Raw genomic sequence first — 17,476 nt, 5'->3', positions numbered from 1 at the left:
CATGCTTCCTCAGCTCAGAGGTCCACAGAGCCACCGGCATTCTTCTGTCTGGTGACCCTCGATAAATCTCTCCTCTGTGGCCTTATGCTGTGGGGTTGTGCTCCTTGAGGCACAACAGTGCCCCAGGAGCTGCTGTTGCTGCTGGCACTACCCATGAGCAGGCGCTGCCACCAAGTCCTGCCTCTGCGGCACCCCGCGGGGCTGCTAAGCAGGGTAAATTCGGGAGTCAGAGCATTAAACTTGCACAAAACTTTGGCAAATTTTGACTTGCCCTGAGTCTTCCTTCCTCTGGGGACCTTCTCAGCACAGTCACATCTTCCCGACTTCACCTTCCTAAGGGGACGCCCCACCTCTTGTTCCCCAGACTTACCCAGGGAGGAGGAAACAGTTCTTCCTTGTGGCACTTGGCTTCTCATTTCTGTCCTCTGTAATGTTTATCCCACTGTTCTCCATTCCTAGGGTCAGTGGCTCTTTCCATGCCAGGTCCTGACCCAGGCTTGGTGTCTCTCTCTGCCCCTACAGCTGGCAGGATGGCGGATGAGAAGGAAAAGGGTGTGGAGGCAGCAGAAGGATGGGAGATATGTTCAGACAGATCCGAGGGGAACGTTCTCCAGAAGTCAGGCTCAATGGCACAATGCAAGACTCAGGGTCAGCCACAAAAAGCCTCTGAAGAACCAAGTAAGGACTCCCAGAGCAGGCTGTGGGACTTGAGACCCCCAAGGGCAGCGCAGCCCTGGGACAAGGCTCCAGCGAGGTGGGATCTCCGTCCTTGGAGATCCCCATCTTGGCGCAGGGACCGAGCAGGCGGCCAACTGGGAAACCGGCGGCTGACGGGGATTCGCGCCCTTCGCCGCGCTGCTTGCGGCCGTGGAGCTCTCCAAGCGTCCCAATAAACTCTTCTTTCGCTGCTGTGTGATGTCCTTGCTGCTCCGACACTTCGTTGGCCAGTGTCCAACCGGTAACCTCCAAAACAAATAAATGGGCCAAGCCTCGGTGCAAAGGGAAAGGGCCGGGCGGATTCGTGACACCCAGGCCCCACCCAGCGGGTACCCGGGAAATGATGGGGAAGCTGCGAGCAGAGAGGCAGCCGGAGAGGTTTCCTGGAGCAGCTGCGCTTATTTTCATGCTCTTCAAGCAGACAAAGTCCGTATACTGTGCTGCTGCTTCCTGTGATCTCCCACGCTCGACTTGCCCAGACTTTGCTCCGCAGGGTTGCTTCTCCTCCGAGCAGGGATTGGGAGGTGGGGTGAAGCCGTGGCAAAGCCACCGCAGGAGCCCACCCGCTCGCTGCACCTGCCCCTGCGCAGCCCAACGCTCAAAAATCCCCGCGGCTTTTCCCCCGACCCAGCCCGGCCCGTGGCTGGTACCGCTGCCGAATGCCATCGGGGGCTGGCGGGGGACCCCCATGCCCCAGGACACGCCAGCGCCAGCCGGGCTGGCTGCAGAACAGAATTCAGGAGCTGCCCCAGCCTCGTGGACGCTTTTAAAAGCCTGGCGGGGAGGATTTTGCTCTTGGCACCAGAATAAGACAGTGCTGCTGGGGCTGAAGGGTTAAACCTCATGTTCTCTCTCTCTCTTTTTTTTTTTTTTTTCTTCTTCTCATCTTCCCTCCAGCCCCAGAGCTCTGGGGCTGAGCGGGTGCAACCCTGCTCAGGGCCAGGGCCAAAGGGCTGGGACCCCGTGCCAGCACTCGGCTGCCTTGCCCGGACCGGACGCTGTTGCAGCCCGGCTCAGTGTGCAGAGACACAGGAAGGGGCTGGGAAATCCAGGCTCTGCCCCCCACCCTGTCCAGTCCTGCCAGAGCCTGCAGGTAACGGGGAGCCCCGGGGCCGGGGTGGGGGCAGGAGGAGGCTCCGGGCACGCATCGCGGAGCACAGGGTTGATGTAACCCCGGAGCCGAGGTCCGGCTGAGCTCGGGCCCCCCTGCAGCTCCTCCCGCTCCGGGGGGTGAGCTGCACGGGCCTCGCTGGGGTCCCCGGGGATGGGAGGTGGGTGCCCGGCTTGGCTGGTCCTGGAGCAGCACCCTCTTCCTCAGGCCGGCGCGCGCTCGTGGGGTGATCCGAGGCTGGGGCGTGGGCGCGATGTTCGGCGCGGGGCTGCAACGGAGATGCATGCCGTGGCTGGTTTGGCCTGAGCTGGGCTCAGTGCTGCTGCACTGTGCAGGACATCATCGAAAAACTCCCCGAGAGATAAGTGCGGAGCCGGCGCATCCTCTCGTGGAGATTTCAGAGCACTGTGTCAGCTCCCAAATCTTTCTCCATTATCTAACGGGTTCTAACGACGCGGTGTAACTCGGTGTGTGTGCTGGGGTCAGAACGTGCGTTAACCCACCAGGGACACTGGCTTCCCGGCTGTTCTTCAAGAGCCTTGGAACCATGGTGTGCTCCAGCCCGTGTCCCCTCATCTCCTCGTACGCTGTCCGCAGCGGAGGTGTTGACCGGGGTGTCGAGCCGAAGGCGGCTCTTGTTTCAGAGGCAGTGATTTTCCTGCAGGTGACCTCAAGGGCTTCACCAGAAGGCAGGAGGACGCAGGTCAGCAAGCTGTCTGGAGGCACCATGCAGGAGAACTATGAGGCTACAGCGCTGCTGGGTAAGGAGCCCTCTTCCCAGAGAGAGGAGAAGCTGGGGTGGGGGGCATCGTGCTGACGTGGGGCTCGGCTCCTCGCTCCCCACTCTTTGGGGGTCATAGTGTGGGGGCCACGTCAGGGATGTCGACCCCTTCAGACCCTGCAGCAGTCTCCCAGGTTAGGGGGCAGAGTCTTCTTCCCCAGTGTGTGGGGTCAGGATGGAAGGACAGTACTGGGTTCCTCCTCCCTGGTAGGCATTTGGCTTTGTGCCCCGTTCCCTTCCCTTGCCATGATGTCTCCTCTTCCCACAGCACAAGGAGTCACTCCTGCCTGGATTCTCTCCCTCCCACTTGGAGACAGGACAGCATGTGGCAAGCAGGATGGGGATGCGCAGGAGGCAGGACGGGGACAAGGGGAACCTCCTGGGTTAGCGCTGGGGAGTGCTGAGCTGGGAAAAGCCAGGGAGAGCCGGGGCATCATGGAGAAGCAGCAGAGGAACCTGCTGTGGGGCAGCCAGGGAACACCCCCGCTCCGGGGAGTGGGTGTTGGAGACACCGAGAAAATCACAGTGCGAGCAGGGAACCGCACGAAGAAAATGTATGAGTGTGCTGACTGCAAGAAGAGCTTCAGCTGTAAAACTTACCTGACCAGGCACCAGAAAACCCACGCCACCGAGAAGCCCCACAAGTGTCCAGGCTGCGGGAAAGCCTTCAGCGAAAGCTCAAGTCTCCTCTTGCACCAGAGTAACTGCAAGAGTGAGAAACCCTATAAGTGCCTCGACTGTGGGGAGAGCTTCAGCCAGAGCTCTGGCCTGATCCGGCACTGGAGAGTGCACACGGGGGAGAAGGCCTACTGCTGCCTGGTGTGCGGGAAGCGCTACGCTCGGAGGCCAGACCTCCTCAAGCACCAGCGAACGCACCCAGCAGAGATGCCCTGTAAGTCCCCTGGGCGTGGGGTGCCGAACGGCAGGGATGGTGCTTGGGGATGGATTTCATCTCTCTCCTCCCTCTTCTGCAGGTGATGTCATGGCAAGTGAGGATGAAACCAGGATCCCAAAGCAAGAGATTTCTGGAGAAGAGGAAGAGCATGGGACATTACCAGGAATGATCAGAGAGGATGTTCTACAGGGTCACGAGCCGAAGAACCAGCACAGGCAAGAAAGGCAACAGGGAAGCCAGAAAGGGATGTTACAGAATGGATTCACCCTGCAAGGAGGCAGTCCGGATGCTGGCAACGAAACCAGCGGACAGGCACGAGTCTGTGCAAAAGAGAAGGTGTATGAGTGCACAGAGTGTGGGAAGACCTTCAACTGGAGGTACAGCCTGCACAGGCACAAGAGGACCCACACTGGGGAGAGGCCCTACGAGTGCTCTGAGTGCTGGAAGACCTTCAGTGATCATTCAAATTTCATCTCGCACCAGAAGAATCACCGGGGAGAGAAACCCTACAAGTGTCTGGACTGTGGGAAAAGTTTTGGCCAGAGCACAACGCTGCTGTCCCACCAAAGAAGCCACACAGGGGAAAAGCCATATTTCTGCTCTGACTGTGGGAAACACTTTGCCAGGAGGCAAAACCTTGTTGATCATCAGAGCATCCACACGGGAGAGAGGCCATACGGCTGCCCGGACTGCGGGAGGAGATTCCGGAGGAATACGGACCTTATTTACCATCAGCGAATCCACACGGGAGAAAGACCCTATAAATGCCCTGACTGTGGGAAGGGCTTCACTTGCAGGTCGAAAATGAATGAGCACCAACGAACCCACACAGGAGAAGCCCCCTACAAGTGCTCTGTGTGTGGGAAACGCTACAAGGCCAAGGTCTCCCTGACGTCCCACCTGAAGCTGCATACAGGATAGAGTATGGAGGTTTTGGACGTTGCTTGGGGATGCTACCAGTGGAGAGGACAGTCTGGGATGATGGTGGTTGGCAGAGACTCTAGGACAAGGGACCTCTGGTTTCAGAGTGAAAGGTTTCTTCTACGGAGCCGTGCATGGAGATGTTTGTGATACTTGTGATGTCCCTCGTGGTGCAGCAAGAGGAGGGTTCAGAGCAGCACAAGATGTTGTCTGAAGAGAAGGGAACACACAGAGGCCAAGGCAAAAGGAGGTTCACACTCAGCGCTGGCAGCCTCTTCCCCTCTGCCTGTCCCCTGGGGACCAGGACCATTGGCAGCACCATCCTGACCCCTTTGAAACACCACTCAGCTCCCTTGTCTCTGACCTACTGGGACCTGCTTGAGTGGCCAGGCTGCAAAGGTGACAGCAGTGACCCACCTTGAAGAACCTCTGGGCTCTGGAGACCCTGTAAATGCCCTGACTGTGGGAACGGTTTCGCGCGTAGCTCAAAGCTGATCGAACACCAAAGGACCCACACGGGGGGGGGGAGCCCCGTAGAGGTGCGCTGTGTGCGGGAAATGCTACACGGCCAAGGTCTCCCTGACATCCCACCTGAAGCTGCACACGTGACGCGGTGCTCTCAAGGTGGGCTGGTGGGTCTGTGCCCTTTCGGGAAAGGAGGAATGTGCTGGGTTCAGAGAGAGCCCTCAAAGGTTGTTGGGTGGATGCTTGGTTTTTGCAGCAGTGAGTTTAGGACCTGGAGGTAGATGGACTCAGTGCTGTGTGACAGAGCTTCTCAAGCGGTGGGAGCTGGTGATGAGCAGGTGTACAGCCGTTGCTAGGGCATCACACCATGCAGGTTGTCTCTCCTTCCTGAAGCTCTTCATGCCCGTGTAGATAAGGCCGGGGGAACGGCAGTGTGTGGATGCCAGGAATATTGGATGTATCTATGGAGCCAAGGCACAGGCTCGGGGAAGGCTTGGAGTCCTACAGTGGGGGAGTGTGTCTCTGAGCAGCTGTCGAGCTCAAGACACCATGCCAGTGAGAGCAAAACATCTGGGCCTTCTGGGGTCCATCCTCAGCTCTCCTTGGAGTAAATTTTACCTTTACTCAGCTTGTGGTCACACTTCTCTTTTTTTTTTCTGGCTGAATCACCCATTTTCAATTTCTTGCCAAGTTACTGGATACATTCCTGACTTCTTTCCTTGAACTGTTTCTTCCATCTCAGACATACAACTTCAACTGTTTAACCACCAAAGGCAGATGCATCAAAATCAGATTTCTCTCCTTCTTTTTGTTTTGACTCAGAGATGGCAATGAGATTTCCAAGCACTTTTGAACATATCAAATGCGACTCTACCTTCCAGTTCTGTTCCTTTTGCACATTACCAAAAATTCACATTAAAATACCTTAGTTTTTCCATTATCTGAGTGTAAAGTTCTGGTTGGAATAAAACAAAACAGAACTACCCCAGTGGCTCGCCAACCCAAGCTCCCTGGCTCTTTCCAAAGTCTTCTCAAACCTCCATTCCAGTTCGGTACTGCAATAGGGGCACCAATATGTCATATATTTAAATGTTAGCATGAAATTATGCCACTGGGTGTGCAGTCATTAGCTCTTTATGGGATTGGACACATCAAATCCCCACTTCTGCCTGCTGTGACACCCCAAATATGTCCCTCACCGGTGGCTGCTGAACCTCAAGAGCTCCAGATCGGCCACCCAGTCTTGCCTTCGTGACCCTGGGTAGCCTCCCCTGGGACCTCCATCCCCACCCTGCTCTATTTAAGCTCAGCCTTGGGCCCTCAGCCCCTTCCCCAGCTTTGTTGGACGTGGCCCCAAGCTCTGAACACAGCCAGCCCCAGCTGGAGCCTGCAGACAAGTGGCAAGTAAAAGCTTCAGCATGAGCTCAAGCTGAGTGGCGGGTCTTACCATCTTTTAGCTAGGCTTAGAAAATGGCTTGGGGTAGCTGTTTGCCCAATATGGTACAGCTGGGTGCAAGGTTTAGCAGAGCCCGTGTGTGCTGACCGCCTACCAGCTCTCTGCGACCACAGAGTCTGGGATCCTGGCTGGGGAAATCGAGCACGGGCAGTTAACGGGCACCGACTGGAAGCTGGTTACACTGCTGCACCCATGCTGGTGACAGCTGCATGACCCGTGCATCTTCAGTTTTAAAACTGGACATCCCAGTCACACCAGACTTGTCACTGGATACTGTTCTGACTTGCTTCTGCTGTCCTCCGTGCTTTTAACACCATCAGCGATGGCATCCTGATGCAGCACGCTGTCTGGGCAGCAGGCTTTAACTACGTATTCCGGTCCGGCTTGGCCAATTCTTGCCATTTCCTGGGTGCATTTCCCACCATGACTTCGTGGCAAATGACTTGGCCCTGGACTGAGCATGCGGGATTCATGGGGCATGGCTAAATCTAGGCAAAAAATCCCCGAAACTCTCCCACAGATCCTTTCAAGAGCTGAGCTGAATTTGGCTCTATTCTACCTTGTTCCCATCAGCTGAACATCCAGCAGCCAAAAACTGGAGCAGGAGGAGAAATGTTTAGGAGACCAGGGAAGGGTGCATGGCCGGGTGGCTGTCTCATCTTTCAGCTTATCTCCAGGCCCTCTTTCTTTCCTGGCCCTGGATCTTCCCCATCACCACCACCACCACCACTGAATTGGTCCTTGCTGCAACATCTGCTGACGACATCTCGACTCTAGCACACGAGTTGCCAGCTGCTCGCAGGTGGGAGGCTGTGGGATGCCTTTTGACGCTTCTCTGGAGATGACAGATGGATGTTTTAACGAACTGTTGAAATCCTGCATGCTGGTAGGGACGCTTTTTCTCAATTGCTCAACAGCTTTCGCTTGCTCTCACAACACCGTTGGTTTCAGGGCTGTGCTCAAAGCAGCGCGAAGGAGGTTTCATCTGATCTGCTGCTGCTCCATCCCCACTGCTCTGTGCACATGGAGAGGCCACATGTGCGTGTTCTCCCTGTGCCAAAAACTTGCCAGGGTTTCTGCATTTAATCTAATGCCCAAACTTTCTGTGACTTATTGTCAGCAAAGTAAGGACAATAACAGAAGAAGCAGTGGCCCTCAAACGCTAGACTTCCCCTGCATCATGGATTCATGATAAACTCTGACAACCTTTTGCAGTTTGCTCCCCTCTAGAAAAGGTTTATACTGAGCATCAGGGTGGCAGCACCAGGATGTGGTGCCTGGCGGTAGCTAGGTCTCACCTCAAGCTAAGTAAAGAGCAGAGAGGGGTTGGACACCAGAGATGCTTCCTGGAGGTTCTGGGTAGTTTATTCCCTCTGCAGACCCCCCTCTCCATAGCCATCCCCTTAAAGAGCTCGAGTCCCCGCTCCAAAGACCCTCCAAAGCCCACACCAAGGCATGCCTCAGAGAAGGTCTCACTCCTGCCACAACTCAAACCCCACAGAGACTGTAGATTAGAAGGATTTGCAGATGGGTACCTGGCTCGTCCTCCTGAGGTCTTGGGACTCAGCAGAGCAGGTGACTCCTGAGAAGGCATCGTGGAAATTTCCTCTCTCGCTCTGACTCCAAATCCCACGGATTAATCACTCCACAGACTGAAGGCAGGACCACGAAGGGGGAAGGGCTTGCTGAGGACTTTGCTCAGTAAAAATGCAAATCCCCGAAGAGCAGTACACAATACCTCCAAGGGGGAGGTTGAACCAGAGGCCCGAGAGGCCCCTTCTTCCCAGCGTTGCTCTCTTCACCCAGGGTGCGTGCCGAGGCCAGGCCCTCCCCGCTCCACAGTGGTGGTGGCTCTCCCCAGTCCTACCCAACCCGGGTGCCCCAGGGTCCTCCCTGCTCCAGGGTGCACGGTGGTGGCTCTCCCTAGTCCTACCCAACCCAGGTGCCCCAGGGTCCTCCCTGCTCCAGGGTGCACGGTGGTGGCTCTCCCCAGTCCTACCCAACCCGGGTGCCCCAGGGCAACGTCCCGATGCAAGAGAAAAATCCAAGTGGGGACTTCATGGGTCTGAACCAGTTTTATTCTATAGGTTTGAAGACGTGTTTCAACTGCACCTCTCAAAGGAGGGAAGGTGTTAAATCCGAATCAGCCTGAGAGCAGCCTGACAGGCAGCAGATTCGGGGGAGGCTTCAGGTGAGCAACTGCACAAGAAAAGGAGGCTCAAAAGCAACGGCAGCATGTAGCAAATCCTTTGAGGGGAAGAGCAGAGCAGGCTTTCTGCTCAGCCTTTGCGGTGGTGCTTCGTCCCTGGGAAAGGAAAGATACTGATCAGAGGGGATTTTATACACATAGGCCAAAAATAGCTTGAGAGAGGGCTTTTCCACCCACTTTGCCTGGTTCTGACTAAATCCAGCCTGAAATACATCACCATGAATATTCAGCACACGAGAGAAGTGCCGAGTCCTTCTGGCAGAGGGGAAGAAGCCTGCAGCAGAGCAAGGACTCGTGGCTGCAGGAGGCTTGGAGGAAAATCAGCCCGGGCAAACTGGGGTTTGAGAGTCTCTTCTTAGGGCGTTCACTGCTTAGGTTGAATTTGAAGCTGTTTGCACCCAGTTATTAGCAGAGATATTCACGCCCTGGGCATTGCCTCATCTTAGCAGTCTCCCAAGACCTGGGTTTGCAGTGATGCTGCCTTGAACCTCTGGAAAGTAAATCGTCTCCCTTTAACGTGTGGAGATGTCGGTGCAGGAGACACTGGAATTAGAGCAGGGCGGTTTTATCTACATCAAATTATTATCTAAAATACTGAAAAAGTGGTTGTGATAGAAAAATCCAACTCTTGCCTCTGAAAAACCCAGTCCCTCATGCCTGAAACCCCACTCTGCAGTCCAGGAAATCTGTCTGCCAACAGGCGGAGACAGCCTTAATTAACAAAATACAGCCATGGTAGCTAAATTTGTCCTTCCATCTGTGAGGGCAGATAAATATGCAGCCAGGGTTAAAATGCAGCAAGCGTTGTAGCTCCTCTGATGCTTCCATCCGAAACCCACTTGTGAGATGGATCTCAGACCACCACCACTGTCGGACCAAGATGCCCAGGTAAGAGCCGGTCTCGATTTCAACCCACTACAGCCCAGCGATCGGAGCCACGAGGCAACCACAGCGTCGCTGATGGAGCTGGTGGAACCGCTCCTGGTGTTACGTTGTCCTCGCTGAGAGGCAGCCGGAGGTGAAGGGGGCCAGAGGGAGGTGGGAAAGCTGCTGGTGCAGGGCTGTCCTCGGCGGTGTTGGGAAACGACTGGCCCGGGAGCTCGGCGTGCCGCGCTGTTGGCACATCCAGGGTGAAATGCTAGACTTCATCCCTAGATCCTGGGATCCCAAAATGTGTACGTGTGGGGGGGGGGGTGTTGTCTCCTTCCTGTTTCTTCACGTGAGACCTGCTGCTTCATCACATCCCTCTGTCCCTGTCTGAGGGACAGCAGGAGCTCCAGCGACCGCACGAACACCGTTCATGGGTGTTTCTCATTCTGTAGTGAACTGGTGTCCAGGACCCACAGTGACTGCACTGCTTTTCCACCCACACCCCAGAGGAACATGACTCACATACCCAGAGCATGTTCCTCATCTAGTTCCCACCGGCCCCATCGCTGCAATCCAAAGCGTCTTCCCACCCACACGCTCCGAGGAAGAGCCGTTATCCTTTCTTTGTGAGATGCCACTGGTTTGGGGCTGGATCCGTAGATCTTCGCTGGGTCGGGATGGGCTAATCCCGTTCTTGCATGGCAATGCTGTGCCACTCCATGCCTTCTACCCTGTGTGCAGCTTCTGGTGGGACATCAGAGATACCTTGGCCTTGTAGCTCTTCCCACACACGGAGCACTTGTAGGGAGTCTCTCCCGTGTGGGTTCTCTGGTGGGCGATGCATTTCGAGCTCACGGTGAAGCCCTTCCCGCAGTCGGGACATTTATAAGGTCTCTCCCCAGTGTGGATCCGCTGGTGTCTCACAAGGTCTGAGCTGTTACGGAAGCTTTTTCCACAGTCCTGGCAGTTATAGGGTCTCTCTCCGGTGTGGATTCGCCGATGAATAACAAGGTTTGGTCTCCGAGTGAAGTTTTTCCCGCAGTCTGAGCAGAGATACGGCTTCTCGCCCGTGTGCAGTCTCCGGTGTCTTATGAGCGCTGTGCTTTGGTTGAAACTTTTCCCACAGTCAAAGCACTTATAGGGCCTCTCCGACCGGTGGATCCTCTGGTGGGAGATGAGGTTGGAGCTGTCGTTGAAGCTCTTTCCACACTCAGGACACTTGTAGGGCCTCTCCCCGGTGTGCAGCCGCTGGTGTCGGATCATGCTGTTCCTCCAGTGGAAGGTTTTCCTGCACTCAGCACATTCGTACACTCTCTCTTTACTACAGATCCCCACCTGGACCGTGGTCTCCTTGTGATCCTTTAAGCTATCATCACGGGGATGCAATTCCCCCTGCCCAGGGCAAGTCTCCTTCCTTGGTCGCTTTTTTAGGACTTCATCCTGCTCAGGATCCTGGCAAACGTTTGCTTTTTCCCTCCTCAAGCCTGGTCCGTTTGGTTCTCCTTGGTGGTAATTCTCCTCCTGGTGGTCACCATCACCTGTTGATAGAGAACGCAGATAAAGCAGAAGGGAGCATCACAGGGAGGAAGGAGAAAGAAGGGGAGAGAAAACCAGACGTCTATCAGGAGAATGGGGAATTTAGAGGCTCAATGCTTTACCTCAGAAGGAACCAACTACTTCTGCTGCAACATCCCACTAGAGTGACCGAGGGAGTGAACTAATCGTAGGTGTTTTCCTGGAGGGGTGGGAAGTCATGACTGGGAATGGCAGCCGTTTACCTCAGGCTGCAGGTCCTGCACCAAATTCCTCAGAGGTACATGAATATTAGAAAAACAACCCCCAGATTTGCTGCATGTGACTCAGTTTCCCCTATTCCCACAGCTCTGGACTGGGATACAGGAAAGCGATATATAATCTGGCTGGGGGTGTTTATACCCTGCTGTTCAGAAGGATGAGGCCTTCACAGTTGCATGGCGTCGTATTTCCAGGGAAGGGAGAAACTTTGGGTAGGAAATAGTAATTTGGAGTAAGTTGAGGTTACCCAGCAAGGCCGTGGTCTCAGAGCTGCCCTGCAGGACATCCCGGGCCGCAGGTCTCGGCTGCTCGGCCTCCTGCCCTCCGTGGACTCTCTGATGCACGATACATCGGGAGCTCACGCTGAAACCCTTCCCGCAGACGGGGCATTTATAGGGCCTCTCGCCCGTGTGGACCCTCTCGTGCCTCACGAGGTCGGAGCTCTTACGGAAGCTCTTCCCGCAGTCCCGGCACGCGTAGGGTCGCTCGCCAGTGTGGATCCGCTGGTGCATGATGAGGTTGGGCCGCCGGGCAAAGCGCTTCCCGCAGTCGGGACACGGGTAGGGTCGCTCGTCGGTGTGGGTGCCTTGGTGGGAGATGAGGTAGGCGCTCTGGCTGAAGCTCTCCCCGCACTCCAGGCACTTGTAGGGCTTCTCTCCCCGGTGGATCCTCTGGTGGGAGAGGAGGTTGGAGCTGTCGTTGAAGCCCTTCCCGCAATCGGGGCACTTGTAGGGCCGCTCGCCCGTGTGCAGTCGCTGGTGCCGGGTCAGGTTGTTCCTCCAGTTGAAGGTCCGCCCGCATTCGGCGCAGCTGTACACTTTCTTCTGGGAGCAAACCTGGGGCTGAGCCTCCGTTTCGCTAAGACCGTCCGGACCTTCTCCTTGGCAAGCGGGTTCTCCCCATCTCGGATTCTTGCAGGCATCGTCCTGCATTGACCCATCATCGTCTGCATCTCCCCGCAACACCTGCCTGTCTGGGTCCATCTGCTTCTGGTCCTTTCTCTGAGTATTTCCCCTTTCCTTCTTGCGTGTCCTCTCCTCACCTGCCAGGACGGAGAAGACCCTGGCTGGAGTCGTGCCTGGTCCGCGAAGCGGCGCGCTGGAGCTTGTAACAGCCAGTGCCAGCGGTGGGAGATGGACACAGCCCGTTCCCTGCACCCCCTTCCCCATCTACCCCCACACCCCTTTTCACGGCTTCTCATCGCACCCCCAAGGAGCTCTGCTCGGGGCCAAACCGGGTCCCGCCTCTCCTGCAGGGAGCCCAGCTCCGTCCCGTGTCCGGGGCTCCCCGCGAGGTCCCTGCTGCCCGGGAGGGTCTGTCCCAGCGGCAGAGCGGACGGGAGACGGGACCCTCTTCCCACCCACCCCCTCGCTCCAGGAGGGAAAGGACGAGCCCCATCCGCGCACGTGCCTGCGTCGCCCCGCTAAGGTGGCCGGAGCAGGACTGGGCAACCCCGACTCGGAGCTGGGGGGCACGGGCGAGCGTGCTGGGGGGCTCTGCCCCATGTCGGAGCCGGGAAGCTGCAGCCCGAACCGCAAAACTCCGCCGAGCTCCCGGGGGGCAGAAGGGGGGAGGAAGGAAACCGGGTGGGAGACGGATCCTTACCGGGCGCCGGCATCGCCTCGCGTTTCTCCTGCATCCCTGTCCTCGAAGGCGGCTCTTCCCGGGCATCCGGCGCCGCTCGCTGCCCCCAGCGAAGCACCGAAGACCCCTCGGGAGCAACAGCCCCCGCTCGCTTCGGGGCAAGGAGGCGGCTCGAGCGATGCCCCCGACAGCACCGAGAAGGGGGGGGGGGGGGAAAATGGATTTTTTTTAGGCTCTGCCAAGGGGCCCCAACCCCCGCCCGGCTGGAATAACCCCAGCACCGCGACCGGCACCGGGACCAGCACCGCGACCAGCACCGGACCAGCACCGGTCCTCGCCAGCCGGCCCCTCCAGGGCTTGGCTCGGTCTCGCTGCCGCCTCGCTCGCCCCGGGGGCCCGTTCCCCCCCACCACTCCTACCACCCCCCCAGCCGGCCCAGGCGCAGCAGCTCGCCGCTGTCCCAGCCCCTTCCTGTGTCTCTGCACACGCAGCCGGGCTGCAACAGCCCCCGAGCCCGGCGGCGGGATGCCGGGGGCACCGAGGCCGTCGCCGCCTCCCTCCTTTTGCTCCCCCCTCACCCCATGCATTAACACATGCAGCAGCTGCAAAGGGAGAAGCGAGGCCGGGAAGCATCTGCAGGGGCTCCGAGCTCCCGCTGCCGGCTGAAAAACGGGTGGAGGGAAAGGCGACCCCCCCCCCCCCCAATCTGCCCCGGTTTGGTACCGGCGTCTGCAAACCCCGCGGCAGCCAGGAAGAGCTCGGGGAGATTTTTGCATTTAGTAACTGCTACGGGAAGATAGGGCAGGGATCGGAGAGCGAATTCCTTCAGTATGATAGAATAATAAAATAATAATAACCAAAAAAAGAGAGAAAGAGAGAGAGAAAAAAATCCCACAGTGGGAGAGAGCTGTGGAATAATGTCAGAGTGGGGGGAGCTGGTGTAAAGAGCATCTTCCTAGGGAGAGGAAGGTGATTCCCCCCCTCCACCGAGCGCATTTCCTGCTGGTGTTTGAGAACATAAAAAAAAAAAAAAAAAAAAAAAAAAAAAACCCACAGTTTTGATCAAAATCTGCTCAGTGGAGAGAAGGAAAATGCGTGAAGGGATGTTTCAGCTGTGGTAGCTGAAAGGGCACTAAGGAACCGTAGCCAGGGACCACGTTAGCATCAAAAAGCATCGCGGTCAATATTTAGACTGAAAAAAAAGCCCAAATACCGCTGCAGTCGGCCAGCAAAGGGGCATCACAGTGCTCTCCCTGCGGGACTCCCCACCACCCCCCGGCAGCCCTAATCCCCTGAGGTGCACTAGAGAAGCCAGCGTTGCTCGGACCCCCGGGTCTGCAAGGACAGTACGTTAGAGAGAGGAGAAAAAATAGAAATAAATTTAAAAAAAAGAGAGAGAGAGAATGGAAAAAAAAGAATATTGGCAAAAATCATCAAGGTTTTATCAGACATTGAAAAAAAAACCACACAAAGGGAGTTGATGTGCTCATTCCATAAATAACCGAATGTGCTGATTCTCACCCACATGCTGGCCCTGGGAGGAGAAGCAAGGGTAAGCTGGAAGAGGGTAGAGATCTGCAGTTGTTAAAAGCACATGGAAATATGATAGCAACATTTTGTAACGGAGGGAGGAACCGTGGCCGCTTGGCATCGTTCCTAGCTGGATACGGCCTTTGAGGAATACAGGTTTCAGGTCATCTTGTGTAAGAACAGGCAACGCAGCCTGTAATGACCAGCTGGAAGACCATCTCTTGAGATGTAGCTGCTGAAGATGGTGTTAGGTGGAGAACGAGTAGCTAATTCTGACCAGAATTACAGAAAAAGTTTCATGCTAAGTTGTACGAACAGGAGAGCATGAGACAAGAGCAGGGACACGATTTTACCTGCGTCAAGTGAGACCATTCCCATCCTAAAAAAATCTGTTTGGGAACTGGAGCGGAGCCAAGCGACCTGCTCGGCGAGGAGGAGCACCTTCTCCTGCTGGAGCAGGGATGAATTGGGAGCTCACCAGGCTTCCCAGTTTCACCCGTCACAGGGGGGTGGGATAAGGACGGGGGTAACGTGGCATCACGAGGAGGGGGACTTGGATGTCCCTGCAAAGTTAAAGCATTGCGCAGATGTTCTTTCCTGTAGGAACTCAACCCCCTGGGAGGGATGTTGGGAAACATCCGTGCGGGATGTTTCTTCGTGGAAAAGCAAGACGGTAGGATGGACTCAGGGCCATGAGGACATGCTGCGGTGCTGCATGTTTCTACGCTTGGCTGCAAGAGGAACCGCGCTGAGGAACGCACCCGGTTTAGCGCAGACAGCCAAAAATTGCCTCCGCCCCAGCCCTACAGCTCCGAATCGGAAGGACGAAGGCCAGGAGCATCCCAGGAACGACCCTTGAAACAGGCAGCTCTGAGCTGAGAGTCGAGTGACCTGCTGCTGTCACCATCTCGGGCCGGGGAGAAGGTGCCCCTTGGAGTAGCCTCAAGAAGGAGCCTGGATGGTTCTCATGGAGGTAGTGTCCATGGAGAGGGGTCACCAGCTCTCCAGGCCTGCAAGGAAAACCCTCCTTAGCTGCAGAGCCGCTTGCTTACTGGGAGGTCCCCGCGGTCCACCCGAGGCTCGCGGAGACGTGGAGTCCACACGGGTGCACGTTACCGGGTTTATTCCCCGCGCGCCCACAAGAACCGCGTCGCCGTCTCCGCGGGATGTTCGGGCGCGGGCGGCAGCCGGCCCTCGAGCCGTGCCGGCCGAGCGGCTCTTCCTCCGAGCAGCGGCGGATCCGCGCCGCTCCCGGCTCCTTGACCTAATTTAGCTGTTTACCAGCGGATGGGGAGGAGGGAGGAGGGGGAATCTCTCCAACCAAGCGCCTATTTCTGCCTCAAAGGGAGCCCGGCTCGGACGGAGGCTCCCGACCACGCTTCGCCCAGCATTGCGGCGCGGCCGACCCTCCGCTCGGGGCCCCGGAGGGCCGCGCTCGGCCGGAGCTCGCCCGCTCCCCGGCAGCATCACCTGCTGACTCGGCACTTTCCGCTGGAAAGAGCAATTTGCCTTCTGCCGTTGCTGCCGTTTTGCTATTTCCAACCCGCCGGCGGAGTGCAAGGTCTGAGAAAAACAACAAACAAACAGACGAACCCACTTTTCCATCTATTTTCCCCAGCTGGAGCTGTCAGCAAAGTCCCCTGAAGGGTTCCCGTTAAAACACCTCCCGCGCCACAGGCGCTTGCAGTGCCAGATCCTCATTTTTCATCTCAGTGTTTAAAAAGAGAAGATGCTGCCCAAAACCGAAGCGGGGTGTCGTAAACCTCGGCGGCGAGGGGCTTGTCCGGGTTTTGATGACACCTTGCTGCCCCACCCCCACCCCTGGAAGCAGCGGCTCCTTCCTTGGAATCCTCATTTTTTTCCAGGGAAAATGAGTTTTGGCAGAAAATGTTCGTGCTCCTTGGGGGTTGGGGGGGGAATGTGTCTGCGCACAGCTGTGTGAGCGCTGAGCACCATGCAGTGGTGTGGAAGGTGCTGTGCTGGGGTGCTGAGCCCTACACAGGGTGCATGGGTGCTGCAGGGAGGGTGCTGAGCCCCATGCAGTGCGCAAGGCTGCTGCAGGAAGGGAGCTGAGCCCCACATGAGCATTGCATGGAGGGTGCTGCAGGCAGGGTGCTGAGCCCCACATGAGAGTTGCATGGAGGATGTTGCAGGCAGGGTGCTGAGCCCCACGTGAGTGTTGCATGGAGGGTGCTGCAGCAAGGGTGCTGAACCCCATGTGAGCATTGCATGGAGGGTGCTGCAGGCAGGGTGCTGAGCCCCACGTGAGCGTTGCGTGGAGGGTGCTGCAGGCAGGGTGCTGAGCCCCACGTGAGCGTTGCGTGGAGGGTGCTGCAGGCAGGGTGCTGAGCCCCACATGAGCGTTGCATGGAGGGTGCTGCAGGCAGGGTGCTGAGCCCCATGTGAGCATTGCATGGAGGGTGCTGCAGCGAGGGTGCTGAGCCCCACGTGAGCATTGCATGGAGGGTGCTGCAGGCAGGGTGCTGAGCCCCACGTGAGCGTTGCATGGAGGGTGCTGCAGGCAGGGTGCTGAGCCCCACGTGAGCGTTGCATGGAGGGTGCTGCAGGCAGGGTGCTGAGCCCCACGTGAGCGTTGCATGGAGGGTGCTGCAGGCAGGGTGCTGAGCTTCCTGCAGTTTGCAGGGCTGCACAGCAGCACGCAGCAGTGTGGGAGGTTCTGCCCCGCGGTGCTCAGCACCGAGCAGCCTGTGATCCCGGCTCCGGTCCCGGCAGCGCTCGCGAGGGCGGGCAAGGCCTGGGCTTCCCCATGGCGTCGGCACCGCGGGCGCCGGAGCCGGGATCAGAGGCCTCCTCCGGCGGAGCAGAGCTCCGGCAGCCAGAGCCGCCTGGGCCCTGCGGGAGCCCGGCTGCCGGAGCCGGCTCGACCCTGGTGGTGCCCGTGCCCCCCCCCCCCCGAGGGCCCCCGTGGGGCAGTGCCGGGCCGTGGGGCCGTGGGGCCGACGTGGGGCTCCGCAGATAATCCCCAGGGAAGAGTAATCCGCCACAGACGAGGGGGAGCAGGGCCGGGCGGGGGCAGGATGCACATGTGCATGGCTGCGTGTGCAAGAGGCATGTGTGCACACTCGTCCGGCTGCATGGATTTGCCGCTGCGGGTGTGCATGAGTGTGTAAGGAGCTGCACGG

At 57.5% G+C, this 17,476-nt stretch overlaps 1 protein-coding gene across 2 annotated transcripts in view; it reads right to left on the bottom strand.

The window, feature by feature from the left end:
- The window catches only part of LOC134152856 (zinc finger protein 883-like), a 54,813-nt gene extending 41,638 nt beyond the window's left edge, over positions 1 to 13,175 (bottom strand). Inside the window, exons 1-4 of one of the 2 annotated variants that reach the window (XR_009961085.1) lie at positions 12,825 to 13,175; positions 11,467 to 12,261; positions 8,733 to 10,963; positions 8,602 to 8,651 (exon numbers count right to left, since the gene is read on the bottom strand). Coding sequence is in view for 1 of the 2 variants with exons in the window: in XM_062598550.1 (XP_062454534.1) it covers positions 10,191 to 10,963; positions 11,467 to 12,261; positions 12,825 to 12,858 (1,602 nt within the window). In the remaining variant the exon portion in view is untranslated. Of the gene's footprint in view, positions 1 to 8,601; positions 8,652 to 8,732; positions 10,964 to 11,466; positions 12,262 to 12,824 lie in introns of those variants that run through there. The other variant, XM_062598550.1, reaches the window with a different exon arrangement.
- Positions 13,176 to 17,476: the final 4,301 nt, after the last annotated feature.

This window comes from Rhea pennata, chromosome 34 (genome assembly GCF_028389875.1).
Source record: "Rhea pennata isolate bPtePen1 chromosome 34, bPtePen1.pri, whole genome shotgun sequence".
NCBI classification, from domain to species: Eukaryota; Metazoa; Chordata; class Aves; order Rheiformes; family Rheidae; genus Rhea; species Rhea pennata.
Note: the sequence above shows the minus strand (reverse complement) of the source record. Positions and strands in the feature narration are given on the sequence as shown.